At 37.2% G+C, this 14734-nt stretch overlaps 1 protein-coding gene across 1 annotated transcript in view; it reads right to left on the bottom strand.

Moving 5' to 3' along the window:
* Positions 1 to 14734, bottom strand: part of ADAM9 (ADAM metallopeptidase domain 9) — a 129774-nt gene that overhangs the window by 24978 nt on the left and 90062 nt on the right. Inside the window, exons 17-18 of the mRNA XM_008567818.1 lie at positions 5425 to 5505; positions 5094 to 5199 (exon numbers count right to left, since the gene is read on the bottom strand). Coding sequence (XP_008566040.1) covers positions 5094 to 5199; positions 5425 to 5505 — 187 coding nt within the window. The remainder of the gene's footprint in view (positions 1 to 5093; positions 5200 to 5424; positions 5506 to 14734) is intronic.

Here is a 14734-nt window from a genome sequence, read left to right as displayed (position 1 = left end):
TTACACTTACTAATGAGTACATAAACTTTAAATTAAGGCACCCAACACTGGTAAGATTAGGTCAAAATTGATACCTTCACACTGTTAGTGGCATTACACAAAGATATCATTCACTTGGAATTTTTATCTAGAACCATAAAAAAATTACCCTTCAACTAATTATCTCATTATTGGCAATTTATCCTTCAACTGGAAAATGCATATGCATTAAGATGTACACTTCAGTCTTTTTTTTTTTTTTTGTCTTTTGTCTTTTTTCCGTGTCCGGCAACGGGTCGCAACCCTCAGTGTTGCCCCCGTACCGGACCGGGGACCAGCAACGGGATCGCAAGCCTCGGTGTTGCTCCCGCGCCTCGCTCAGCCAGTGAGCGGGAGCCGGTCTGTATGTGGGATCCAAACCCTCGGACGGGAGCGCCGCCGCGCTTCCCAAGCGGCGCACTATCCAGTGCGCCACCGGGCCGGCCCTACACTTCAGTCTTAACAGCGCATATCAAAAGCTTAGAAACAACCTAAATATGTAATAATTAGAAAATAATTATGCTAAGATGGAGTAACAGGGACAAGATTTATTCTGCCGTCTAAAACAACCAAAAACACAGACAAAATATATGAAACAACACTTTTTAAGACACTGTATGTCAGGCAATGAAGAACAATGTTCCCATGAGACAGAGAAAAAAGTAAGGCGAGCCTTACAATCACCCAGCTTACTGCCCAGAGAACGTCAACAGACCCTGATGAGGGCTGGGGAAACCCAAGTATGGCCCAGTCGTCTCCCTGAGTTGAGGAGATGGAGCTGGTACTCCAGACAGTCCACAGCAGCTAGAGTTCACTGAGCAAAGTACCAGAGGGGAGAGGGTTCCCCTCAAAGAGTCAGCTGAGTACTGATCAGGTATACATGTAAGAAAATTTCCTAGGAACCATGTGAAAGGATTACTGGGAACAATCTCCACAGCTCACAAGGACTAGAAAGAATGCTCATTCCTACAATTCACAGTGGAAAACCTCATAATTAATGTGACATTAAGCAGAATAAACAGAAGGATTTTACTCTCAGTAATGAAGCAAAATGAGCCCTACACTAAATGCTACTCAAGTCCTGCCTAACTAAACTTAAAAGCAAGACCCAGAAGGATCAAACTGTGCCCAAGTAAGTTAAACATACTATAACAAAGCTCATCAACAAATCCAAAAATATCCAATATCCAACAAGGTAAAATTAACAATTTTGGCATCCAGTAAAAGATTACAAGGCATGCAAAGAAGCACGAAAATTGGAAGTAAAGAGTAACTTTAGGGCTGGCCCGGTGGCGCAATGGAGAGTGCGCCGCTTGGGAGCGCGGCGGCACTCCCGCCGAGGGTTCGGATCCCATGTGGAGACCGGTTCCCACTCACTGGCTGAGCGCGGTGCAGGCACAACACTGAGGGTTGCGATCCCGTTGCCAGTCCCCGGTATGGGCGCGACAGCAAGGGTTGCGATCCCGTTACCGGTCAGTAAAAAAAAGACAAAAAGGAAAAAAAAAAAAAGAGTAACTTTAAAAAATCAACAGCCAATCAGTGAAATATAAAAGAACTCCAAGCAGCCAAATATACTTGGAATTGGACTCCCTTAAAAAGAGGAAAGACAGAAAAAAAAATTTTTAAATAGCAAAAAATTTTCCAAATTTGAATAAAACTATAAAAGCAGAGATCCAAAAAGCTCAACAAATCCCAAGCACAGCAAGGTACATTATAATAAGTTACTGAAAAACAGAAATAAAGAGAAAATCTTACAAGCAACCAGAGGGAAAAAAGACACTTTATATATGAAAGACATTATATACAAATAAAAGAATGATGGAATTTTCGGGAAAAAAACAATGCAAGCCAGAAGACAATGTAGAAATATCTTTAGAAGTAAAATGGGGAAAACAACTGTCACTCTATAATTCTTTACCCAGTTAAATTATCATTCAAAAAGGAAGGGAAATTTAAGACTTTTTTAGACATACAAAAGATAAAGGATTTGGCACTGGCAGATTCACATTATAAGAAATATTAAAAAAAATAGTCCTTCAAGCAGAAATTAAATGTTACCAGATAAAAATCTAAATCTACACAGAGAAATGAAGAGCACCAGAAAGATAAATATGTGGGTAAATATAAAGACCTTTTCCATTCTTAAATCTCCTTTAAAGATAATCAATTGTTCAAAGCAAAATTAATGACAATGAATTGTAAGGTTTACAACATATGTAGAAGTAAAATATATGGCAACAATAGCACAAAAGCCAAACAGAGAGAAATGGAAACATACTGAAGTGGTACATTATTACTGCAAGGCAGACTGTGATAGAAAAATATCAAGACATTACATATAATCCCAAACACATCAAAAACCAAATTAAATATTAATGGTCAAAACAATTCAATTAAAAAGCAGAGACTACCAGACTGGACAAAAAAGCACCCAACTATATGCTGCCTACAGCATAAATAGGTTAAAAGTAAAGGGATGGGAAAAGATTTCCCATGATGACTAATTAAAAGAAATCTGGAGTGACTATATTAATATCTAATTGCAGAGCAGAGAATATTACCAGGGATAGAGAAAGCAATTTCACAATGATAAAAAGGAAATTTATAAAGAGGATGGAACAATTCTAAATGTTTATGCACCTAATACAGACAGTCACAATACATAAAGCAAAAATTGACAGAACTGTGAGGAGAAACAGGCAAAATAGCAGTTATAGCCAGATAATTCAAAATTCCTTTCTTGATAATTGTTAGATCAAGTAGACAGAAAATCAGTTAAGAATATGTAAAACTTAAACACCTATTAACTAACATGAACTAATTATTTATAGAACACTTCACCTAGCAATAACAGAACATACATTCTTTTTATGTGTACACAGGACTCAGACTTTTATTTAAGACTACATTCAGGGTCATAACAAGTTTCAAAAAAATATAAAAGAATGCAAGTCATACAAATCATGTCTCTGACTACAGTGGAATAAAATTTAAATCAATAACATTAAGATATCTAGAAAATCTCCAACTATTTCAAAACAAAATAATACATTTCTAAACAACACACGAGTTGAGGGGAAAAAAGTAAAAACCTATTAGAAGGTATTTTGAACTGAATGAACATGAAGGTACAACATATCAAAATGTGTGGGATGAAGAAACACAATACTTAGAGGAAAATTGATATCACTACAATGCCAATATTAGAAAAGAAAAAAGGTCTCAAATCAATGAAATTAGAAAAAGAAAAACAAATGAAACTCAAAGTAAGTAGATTGGGAGAAAATATAAACAAAGCACATATTTGATTAACAAACTGTATCCATGATATATAAAGAACTCTCAAATTCAAGAAGACAAACAACCCAACTGAAACTGGAAAAAGGATTTAAACAGATACATCACCAAAAAAGATATGTGAATGTCAAATAAGCACATGAAAAGATGCTAAACCTCATTAGTAATTAGAGAAATGCAAACTAAAACCACAATGAAATGCCACTATATACCTACTTGAAGGGCTAAAATTTAAAAGACTGACCATATCAAGTATTAGAAAGCATGTGGAGAAAGTGGAACCCTCGTACACAGCTGATGAGAATGTAAAATGGCATAACCCTTTGGGAAACAGTTTGGCAGTTTCTTAAAAAGCTAAACATACACCTACTATATGAGCCAGTCATTCCACCTAGTATTTACCCAAAAGAAAGACAGTATATGTTCTCACGAGGAATACACTGGCAAACAAGGGGCTCATAGTCTATCAGGGAATAAAAAGAAGAAAACAACTGATTACTATAGTATATGACAGTGCTAACAGTATGAGGAAAGCAAAGAGAAAGGACAGATTAATTCAGATTTAGGTAGTCAGGGAAAATTTCCTTTAAGAAATAAGGTATAGGGCCGGCCCGGTGCGCCACTTGGGAAGCGTTGGCGCACTGCTATAGTGCGCCGCTTGGGAAGCGCGGCGGCGCTCCTGCCGAGGGTTCGGATCCCACATGCAGACTGGTTCCCGCTCACTGGCTGAGCGAGGCGCGGGGGCAACGCCGAGGGCTGCGATCCCATTGCTGGTCCTGGTCCGGTACGGGGGCGACACTGAGGGTTGCGATCCGTTGCCGGACACGGAAAAAGACAAAAAAAAAAAAACAGAGGATTCTATTGTAAATGAGAGAGAAGTATTCAAACCATAAACTGAAGTAGAACACACAAAGCAAAATGGAAACTACGAAGGAGTAGTATAGTCAGGCATGTATAACCAAGGTAAGATTCAAGCAGAATAAAAATTAGGTGAGAAGGGGCTGGCCCGGTGGCGCACTGCTACTGTGCGCAGCTTGAGAGCGCAGCGGCACTCCCGCCGAGGGTTCGGATCCCACATACAGACCGGTTCCCGCTCACTGGCTGAGCGAGGCACGGGAGCAACACCGAGGGCTGCGATCCCGTTGCCGGTCCCGGTCCGGTACGGGGGCGACACTGAGGGTTGCGATCCGTTGCCGGACACGGAAAAAGACAAAAAAAAAAAAAAAAAAAGAAAAGAAATAAGGTATAAACTGAAGCCTGAGAATCAAATAGCCAAGTTCCAACAATGTGAAAATAATATGGTATGAAGGCCTAGAGGTAAAAGAGAATAGCCTATCAGGAGAAATGGAATAAGTTACAATATGTCTTAAGCATAGTGAAGTCAGGCTGGAAAGGTAAGCTAGGGGCAAATCATCCAGAGAATTAAAGCCATGTTAAGGATTTGTGTACTTCGTTCTAACAGCAATGCAGAAGCACTGAATTTAAAGCAGGAGAATGACATAATTAAAACTGAATTCTTGAGGAAAACACTAAAACTCTGTAATGTAGTGTATGACACAGATTACAGGAAGAAAGAAGGGAAACAGTGAGCCTAGATAAGAGGCTTTTATGTAAGTCCACACAAGAAATTGAAACTAATAAATGGGGATGAAAAAATGAAAACGTTCATGAGGAATTTAAGAGGCATAATCAACACAATTTAATGTATAACTAATGCGGGAAGTGAGGGAGAGGTACGAGGATGCAAGATCATAGTAATTTTCTTCTATATTACTTGCCGTTGTACGTGGGTCCACTGTCCACACTTCCTCCGTATCCTTCCGTCACACAATCTGGGGGAGCCCAGCCATTTTCACAGTGACAATTCTTATTACTATTACATACCTTCAAAACAATCAAAATACCACTTTTTATTTTTTTATCACCAATTCAAGAATGGAAACCAAAAGAAAGAACTAAATTCATGCAAACTCATGGACACTTTTTAAGAAAAGTTTATCAGGAATCTAAATTTCCCAACATCTAAATATCTTAGGAATTCTCATCTAATTTTCACTGGGAATTCTCAGTCAGCACTACTTTCATGAACAAACCAAAAATATTACCTACCCCATGTCCATGACACATTTTCTGAACATCACAATCATAATTCAGAACAGAAGCATTTACACATTGGAAATTTCTACAGATCTAAAAAAAAAAAAAAAAAAAAGAAGAAAAAAAAAAATTGAACATATTAATAAAGAACATAATTCAGAACAGAAGCATTCACACATTGGAAATTTCTACAGATCTAAAAAAAAAAAAAAAAAAAAGAAGTAAAAAAAAAATTGAACATATTAATAAAGAAGTACCTAGAAGAAAAGATCTAGGTGCAGATTATTTAATTCATTAGAGAATTTCTTCAAAACTTTCAACAAATGATTAATTCCTCATATTATATTTTTGAAAACGTAGAAAAATTAACTAATCAACATAGAACTAATGATCAAAAAAGACAAAGATGACATAAAGACTAAAAATAAACAAAAAAACTACAATCTATCCTTCCATATGAATAGAGATGTGAAGAGGCTAAGTAAAATACGGATTTTTTTCAAATCAATAGTATCCACATAGAGCGGATCCCAGGACTGTAACGAAGACTCAACACTTGAAAATTTATTAGTATAATACCTCTCATAAATAGTCATTATTACCACAGATAGCAAAAGGGCAACTGATAAAATCTGAAATTCATTTTAATTTTTAAAATTCTTTTTAAAGGAAAAATAAAAGGATACTTTGTTGACAAGACAAAACATATGTCCCAGTACCATAATTAATGATAAAATAATACAGGCATTTCTACTAAAAGCACTACTGAAAATAAAACATTATCATCATATATGGTTCTAGAAATTCTAGTTCATGCAATGAGATATGAAACAGAAATGGGTCCTAAATATTGAAAGAGAAATAAAAAGTATTGTCTAATAAAAACATTAAACTAAGGACCTAATGGGATCAGCTTAAAACTTATAAATTTTTCAGCTTTCTGGAAAATTGATATCTTTGTCAAAACTGCCATTTTGTGATAAGTTACGGAAAAAAGACTAACTTTTTTAAAGACTGTTGAGTGCTATCTTAAATTTTTATCAGGTAACCAGCTACACAAGATCAGAATGTTTAAATTCTCTAATGAAATAAAAAACAGAGAAAAAACATACAATGAAATATTAATAGATATCTTTACTATTCTAAAAAATACATATATTTGAACAGAATTTTCTACTTAGAGTCAGATGATCTCCAAATATTGTTTCCTTCAATATTTTCAATTAATTTTTAAATAGGAAATATATTCACATGATTAAAATTTTTAAAGTACAGAAGATTCTACAGTAAAGTCACTCTTCACCTCTCCTCTAGCCACCCAGTACTCCTGTATAAAGATTTCAATACTTTTTTCCCACATCCATAAGTCTTTAGAGTAGATATTTACCAAGAGTTTCCCTATTCAGTTCAAAGGAAATTTTTATTTCAACAATTGATTTACAGTGGATACCTTAAGCATTAAATAAGATCATCGAAATAAGATGAAATGTGTTCATATCTGGCAGGTTCACTTTAAAGAGCAGAAAAATTCTAAGCCTTCCATAGAAAAGGGTCTCCTGATAGGCAGTGTTTACCTCGTGGAACAGGTAGAACCAAACCAGAAGGAGTACCCAGATGAACTGCTGGACTGGGAAGTGAGACCACCCTGTCAAACCCCACCAGCCTCCTCCACCCGCCGCCCCCACCAGCCACCACACACTGAGGAGCGGAGATGAAGTCAACCATAGGGCTTCTGATTTACTGATTTCAGGATGCAAGTTTGGAGTTGAACTACCTGGGACTTTAAGAAGAGATTTTTCTACTTAAATTTCTATGCAAATTAATACCACAATGAGATATCTTACTCCAGTTAGAATGGTCATTATCAAAAAGACTGACAATTACAAATTCTCGTGAGGATGTGAATAAAAGGGAACTCTCCTATACCATTGGTGGAAATGTAAATTAATATTTGGAAATTATGAAAAACAGTTTGGAGATTCCTCAAATAACTAAAAGTAGAACTACCTTATGAGCCAGCAATCCAACTACTGGGTATATACCCAAAGGAATGAAATCAATCTATGGAGGAGACACCTGCACTCCCATGTTCACTGCAACACTATTCACAACAGCCTAGAGATGGATCAACCTAAATGCCTATCAATAGATAAACAGATTTTTTAAACTGTGGTATATATACACAATGGAATACATTTCAGCTAGGGGGAAAAAATCCTATAATTTGCAGCAACATAGATGGAACTGGAAACCATCATGTGAAGGAAACCAGGAATAGAAAGACAAATATCACATGATCTCACTCATATGTGGAATCAAAAAAAAAAAAAAGTGGTTCTCATACAAGTAGAAAGTAGAATAATGGTTACAAGAGGCCGTTCGGGGAGGGGGTGGGCAGAGGAGAAGGGGTGGACTGACAGGCACAGAACTGCTGCCTACCCCAAGTGAATCACGGTGCAATATATGCATGTACTAAATCAACACACTGTACCCCACAAAAATGTATGAGTAAATGTTTAAATACAATATAATAAATAAAGTGGTTCTCATAGAAGCAGTAAGTAGACTGATGGTTACGGGAGGCCTAGAAGAGAAGTGGAGAGGAGGGAGGGAAGTAATGGATTAACAGGTACAAAGTTACAGGTGGACAGGAAGAATAAGGTCTGGTGTTCTAGGCTGACTAGGGCTAGTATTAGTATATTGTATATTTCTAAATAACTAGAAAAGAGGATCCTGACTATAATCACCACAAAGAAAAGATAAATGTTCACGGGATAAATATGCTGTCTCCCCTAAGTGAATCACTGTACAGTATATACATATATTGAAACAACACACTGCACCCCACAAATATACCCAAATAGATTTTTAATTTAAAAAAAAAGAAAAACAGAACTAGGTGAGAGAAAACAGAGGAGGCTAAAAATTGGAGAACAAAGGACCATCTTTATTACCAATAAAGCATTTAAAACGGCTTAAGTACACAGCAAAAATGGGCTTCCTAATACTGCACCCCAGATTCAAACTTACCACGGCTGCTCTGGACAACCATAGTCTTCCCCCCACAGAAGCAGCGCCTGCCCTGCTGTTTCCTGCATGGCAGAGAGAGCAGACCACAGCGTGCCCTCTCTGCAGGCAGGCAGCTCTGAAAAGAGGACAGGAGGGGCTGAGCCACCCGTGCCCAGTAACCTCTCTCACATACCTCAGCTGGAGCAATTACTTTGCCTCCCTTGGAGAGAAGTGACGGAGGACCAGACTAAGCCCAGGAGTGTTACTTTATTGGAAGTTCCTCCACAAGGAAACCTGAGACATGGGAAGTAAGTATCCCTTGACAACAGTTAACACAGAAACACTGTTGATTTCAAACCTAAAAACTATGCGAATATTTTCTCTTATGCAGCTTTTGTTTTACTACAGATAAAACTTGCCTTTCTTCTGACACAATTGGCCTTTGTCATATCCTCAATATTTTCCCCTCAGAAAAGTTATTGTGTCATTTCTTCCTTAAAATTTTCTTTCTCTAGAACGTGCCACCCCCACCCCCACCCCCACTCCAAGGGCCCTCTCGCTCTGATCCTGGCCCCATACAAAGCTGCAGTTTTGGAATTTCTCTTTGATGTCATTCTGTTTCCCGGATTACAATTCTTTCTCTTTCTGGTTTACTTCCTTACTTGCTGGAACATTCCTTTAGATGATCTAAAAGGATGAATAAAAGATCTCTGAATGCCTCATTTGTATCCTCTCATTTATCAATAATGCAGCTGTGTACAGAATTCTAGCTTGAGAATCTTTCAGAAACATGCCAAGTATTGCTCCCCTGTCTTCCAGAATTCAGTCTGAAACTCATTTCTTTATATGCAACCTATTCTTTGTTTTAGTTTTTGCCTCTGGATGCTTTTAGGATCTTTCTTCACCAGTACTCCAAAATTTCACAATGTCCATTTTCTCTGTGTCCTCTCTTTCTCTAAATTGGAGATTTAAATTTACCCTCTCGGGCTCTTATCTTCCCTCATATTTTCAGTATCTATTTGTGTTGTTTCCTCAAGAATTTTCCAACTTTATGTAACACTCCATTTATAGTTCAGTTACAGGTGCATGAAGGGGAACTGTGTGCTATGGTAAGGACAGGCAGACAGGCATCTCACAGGAGGATGGCAAAAAATAACATAAAACATTATATATTCTGATCTCTCGCCTAGAAGAACAGGCAACTTGTTGCTGATGCGCTGCTGATAGGCCAGGAGAAGCAGGCTAAGGGGCTAGCCTCTCCATAAGGAGATGAAGAGTAATTCTACTTTCAGTCCCATGTTTCACTCCACTCTCCGCTATAACCAGTACTTCCAAACCACAAGTCTGTTTAAGGTTCCACTGAGCTAAGAGGCAGTCATCTCGTTCACAACCTCTCTGCACTTTAAGTTGTAGGTTCCACTACTCTGTCAAAGTTTTCTCCATCCTCGTTCAGTTTCCAGAATGTTGTTGAAATCTTCAGCCACTAATGGAGATCTCCTATATTCCACACTGGCATTTAGTTCCTACTTATTCTTTTATCTTTTGAGTGTTTTTGGCAGAGAAAAAAAGATAAATGACTATTGCAATCTACCAGGGTTTTTTTGCAGATATTTTTCCAATTCATATTTTTATGCTGAACTTTATTAATCTGTAATAACTGACCTATGATGGTCAACTTAAACTGGGCCACAGGGTGCCAATATTCACTGAAACCTTATTCCAGGTGTGTCTGTGAGGGTGTTTTGGGATGAATTTAACATTTAAATCAATAGACTGGGTAAAAACAGACAGCCCTCCCTAATGTGGCTGGGCCTCACCCCATCAGCTGAAGGCTTGAGTAGAACTAAAAGGCTGAGACTCTCCCAAACGAAAGAGAAACCCTCCTGCCTGCCGGCCTGCCTTTGAGCTGGGACATCAGTTTTCTTCCTGCCTTCAAACTTGAACTCATAAATCGTCTCTTGCTGTGTCTTGAGTCTTCCAGCATTTAGACTAGAACTACACCACTAACTCTCCTGGGTCTCCGGCTTACCAACTGCAGACATCTTGGGGCTTGTCAGCTTCCACAATTTCATGAGCCAATTCCTTATGATAAATAAATAAATACACACACACATTTTAGTGGTTCTGTTTCTCTGGAGAATCTTGACTAATACATTGACCAATATTTCTCACTTATACCCAGACCAAAAACAGACAAACCCCCAAAACAACTGAAATGTGCAACTGTTGAGGGAGGGAAAACAGACTTTAGAACACTGAGCAGGATGTACAACTCAAGAATGAAAGCAACTTTGGCTTGGGACAAAAATGAACACAATCCTTCTGTACTAACTAAAGTCCACTCTAGAGGCTCCCTGTTATGAACTGAATGTTTGTATCCCTCCAAAATTCACATGATGAAGCCCTTACTCCCAAGATGATGAAATATGGAATATGGAGATGTGGCCTTTGGAAGGTAAATAGAGTTAGATGAGATCATGAAGGTAGGATGCTGGTCTGATGAGATTAATGTCCTTACAAGAAGAGACACCAGAGAGTTTGCTCTTTCTATCTCTCCACACACACACACACACACAAAGAGGAAGACACTGGATGGAGCACACAATGAGATGGCTTTGCCCACATGTCAAGAGAACAGGCCTCAGAATGAAACCTTCCTTGCCAGCGCCTTGATCTTGGACTTGCCAGCCCCCAGAACTGTGAGAAATAAATGTCTGTTGTCAAAGCCACCCAGTCTGTGATATTTTGGTATGGCAGCCAGAGCAGACTAAGACACTCCCACTAACACCTAATCTCAGGTATGTGAAACGCTAGTGGTGTCTAAGTATTTTGTTATTTTATTTGTTTATATGGTTGGCTTGTTTGTCAACCCGGCATGCTTTCCCATCTAGCTTTTTCCCTGGTATATTTACTTAAGTCATCAGCTCCCCACAGTCATAGGTTAATAAGCACATGGTACAGCGGGCAGCTCAGGCCCCACCAGTCACACCGCTTCATTCCTCTGCACACTGCAATTGGCCTTTCATATTGCACCTTACAGTCCTTTTCCAGGACATCCTGATTTCTCACTGGAGGAATGACAACCCTACCCACCTCACTGGGAAAATGGTTTGTTATTCCTTGTTATAGTGGCAAAGGCCTTTGTGCAGTAGAGCAAAATAAAGCCAACAAGAGAGGATGAGAGATAACAGAGGTGGGGAAACAGCAGGAAGATTATCTGAGATTCTGGATTCCAAAGCTCTGTTTTTGATCCTGTAGTTCGAATCAATAAATTTCCTTTTATGCTTAAATCCAGCCTTAGCTGACTTTTTGTGACACTTAAGAGTACTGACTATAATCACAGAGTAAGTTTTGTAAATTCAAAAAAAGTAAGAATATAGCTTCAGAAGTACAAAAGTATATTCACCAGCAAATAGAATCCAAGGATATATCTAAAGAAAAAATCAAGTGTTACTAAACAGTGTTCATTCCAGAAATGTAGAGATAGTTTAATGTTAGGGAATTTATTAATATAACCCAGCACATCAATAGGTCAAAGAAAAATATGATTGTTTCAACAGCTGTCAAGAAACTACTTATAAAATTTAAATCCACTCTTGTTTTTTTCAATCTTATTAATTAGGATTGAAAAGATACTCCATTTAAATAATGAATATTCTCTACCTCAAGCCAATAGCCAAAATTATACACAAGTATAACCTTGGAAGGCTACGTGCATTCCCAGTGAAGCTAGGGGCAAGACAAAAATGTACACTATCATCATTGTTATTTGAAATTATTCTGAAAGTTCTATCATTGTGATTACACAAGAAAAATAAATCTAAATTATAAATATCAGAAAAGAAATCAACTTTTTATCATTTACAGATGATGAATGACTGTTACCTAAAAAATTCTAATATATTCAACAACAAAAGTATGTAACACTAAGTATATGGCTGGTTACAAAATAAATTTATACAAATAACTTTTTTTCCTGAATAGCAGTAATAAACAGTAAAAACTATAAACAAAATAGACGCTTAACAATAAAAATCAATTAGAAAATATAACAAATTAGATAAATAGGAGGCCTATTCATAACAAATAAAAATATAAAATATCTACAAATAAAACTAATTAAAAAATAGAAAGAAACTTTATGACTAACTCTTTAAAAGAACATCCTCCCCCCCAAAATGGAGAGACATACCATATTCTTCTATGGGAGACTCAATAATGTAAAGATGTCACTTTTCCCCACAATAAATGTATAAATTTAATGTCACCCCAACCAAAATTCCAAAGTGCCTTTTTTTTTTAACACCTTGACAAAATGATTTCAAGTTCATCTGATATGATAAATGAGTGAAAATATCCAAGGAAACAATGAAAAAGAACGAGGGGGCACTTGTACTACTGGATACTAAAAACATAAAACTATCCAATCTAAAACAAGGCAGTACTGACACATAAATAGATCAGTGGACATGAAGAAAAACCAGAAACCGAGCCCAAGTTCACATAAAAATTTAATAAATAATTCAAATAGGACTTCAAATTAAAGGCAAGGGCTGGCCAGTCAGCTCAGTTGGTTAGAACAGTTTTAAAACACCAAGGACAAGGGTTCAGATCCCCATACCAACCAGCCACCAAAAGCAAACCAAAAAATTAAAGGAGAGACTTTAATTGAGGTTGTTAAGGCAAATGATAAACCATTCTGGAAAAAGTAACATTAGAATTCAGCATATAGTAATAATTTCAGAATGAATAAATGATAAAAGAAAAGAAAAGAATGTACGCTAACCTCATATTACATATACACACAAAAATATTCTACTGAATTAAAGAGATAAGTATTAAACTGATAAAGAATCTACGAGAAAATACAAGAATAATGATCTGATACTATACTGAGAAAGGTCTTCCAAAATATGTAAGTAAAGTTTGAAACCATAAAGAAAAGGAAAACAGATTTGAGTCCATAAAAATGTAAGCATGGCAAAAAATATTAAAAACAAAAAGAAAAGGAAATCAATAAACTGGGAAAAATATTGTATATATATTACAATACATATGATATAAGTTAATTAAAATTCTTTAAAATCAATAAGTAAAACAAGCCAGTTTTAATTTTTTTATTTTTTATTAGCACATTTATTGTTATAAATCATCCCTATTCTTCATTTCCTTTACCCCTCCCCACCCCTTCCCCCTCCCCCTTCCCCTCTTCCATTCCCCTCTAATAACCATAGATTTGCTTTCTCCATCTGATAGATTAATTGTTTCTCTGTGAAAACAAGGCAATTTTCAAATGGGCAGAGAACATCAACAGGGAAATCACAAAAGAAATGAATTTAGACAAACAAAAAAATTCAATATCACTAATAATCAATAAAGAGTAAAATAGAAAGGAAATCACTATTGAAAGCTTTAAAATGCTAACTGCTAATTTTGACTATAGTGTGGAGAATTTAAAAACCCAACTGGTTGGAAGGTAAACTAATAAAAACTTTTCCAAAGAGAAATTTGGCAAAAGTACATCTAAAACCTTAAAAGTATGCACACCATTGTAGCAGTTTACCTCAGAAAACAATCGAGGATATTCTGAAATTTTAATTTATAAAGCCATTTGTCTCAGCACTGTTTAAAATAACTGCAACAGTCAAGTTTATTTAGTTGCAAAGACAGGCACAGAAATGGATGGGTCTTTTTGCAAGCAAAAGTGAGGAACAGAACTGGAGCAGAAAACTTGATAGCAACTGAGGTAACTAAGGGCCCGCTCTGTGCGTCTGCCTCGCCCTGCTACACGTGCCATACGCAGTCAGGCAACTGCGTTCTCCCTCCCGCTCTACTGCTCTATCTCAGTGGGTTTCTTCAACTCACTCAACCATCCTGCTCCCTCGAATCTCCGGTATACGGCATAAGCTTGCCACAGCCTTCCTGGCCTTGCTCCTACCTGATTGCATCTCTCAAAGAATTCTTAGAGTTTCTGCCCTCACTCTGAATTACCTTTCTTAATTACATATTCAGAGGGGGAAAAAAGGAATGTGGCCCAGGTCATCTTCTCATGGAACCACTGGTAATAAGTCATCGGCTGGCTAACACTGGCTCACATCTGACCCAAACAGCTGTAGTCAGGGTGATGAGGAGCATGGGCAGGACAAGCACAGACATACACATCTCCAAATCCTGAAAATCACTTGAACATCCCAATAATAGCAAACTGGATAATAAATTATAGCACATCAACTAGGGGTAGGGAGTGGGAGTAGATACACACAGTACATTGCAAACTGATAAACGTTAGTTATATGACCTCAATGAAGAAATC

The sequence above is a fragment of the Galeopterus variegatus genome, unplaced genomic scaffold (genome assembly GCF_000696425.1).
Source record: "Galeopterus variegatus unplaced genomic scaffold, G_variegatus-3.0.2 Scaffold348, whole genome shotgun sequence".
Taxonomy (NCBI): Eukaryota; Metazoa; Chordata; class Mammalia; order Dermoptera; family Cynocephalidae; genus Galeopterus; species Galeopterus variegatus.
The sequence above is the reverse complement of the archived record's forward strand: the minus strand, read 5'-3'. Positions and strand labels throughout refer to the sequence as shown.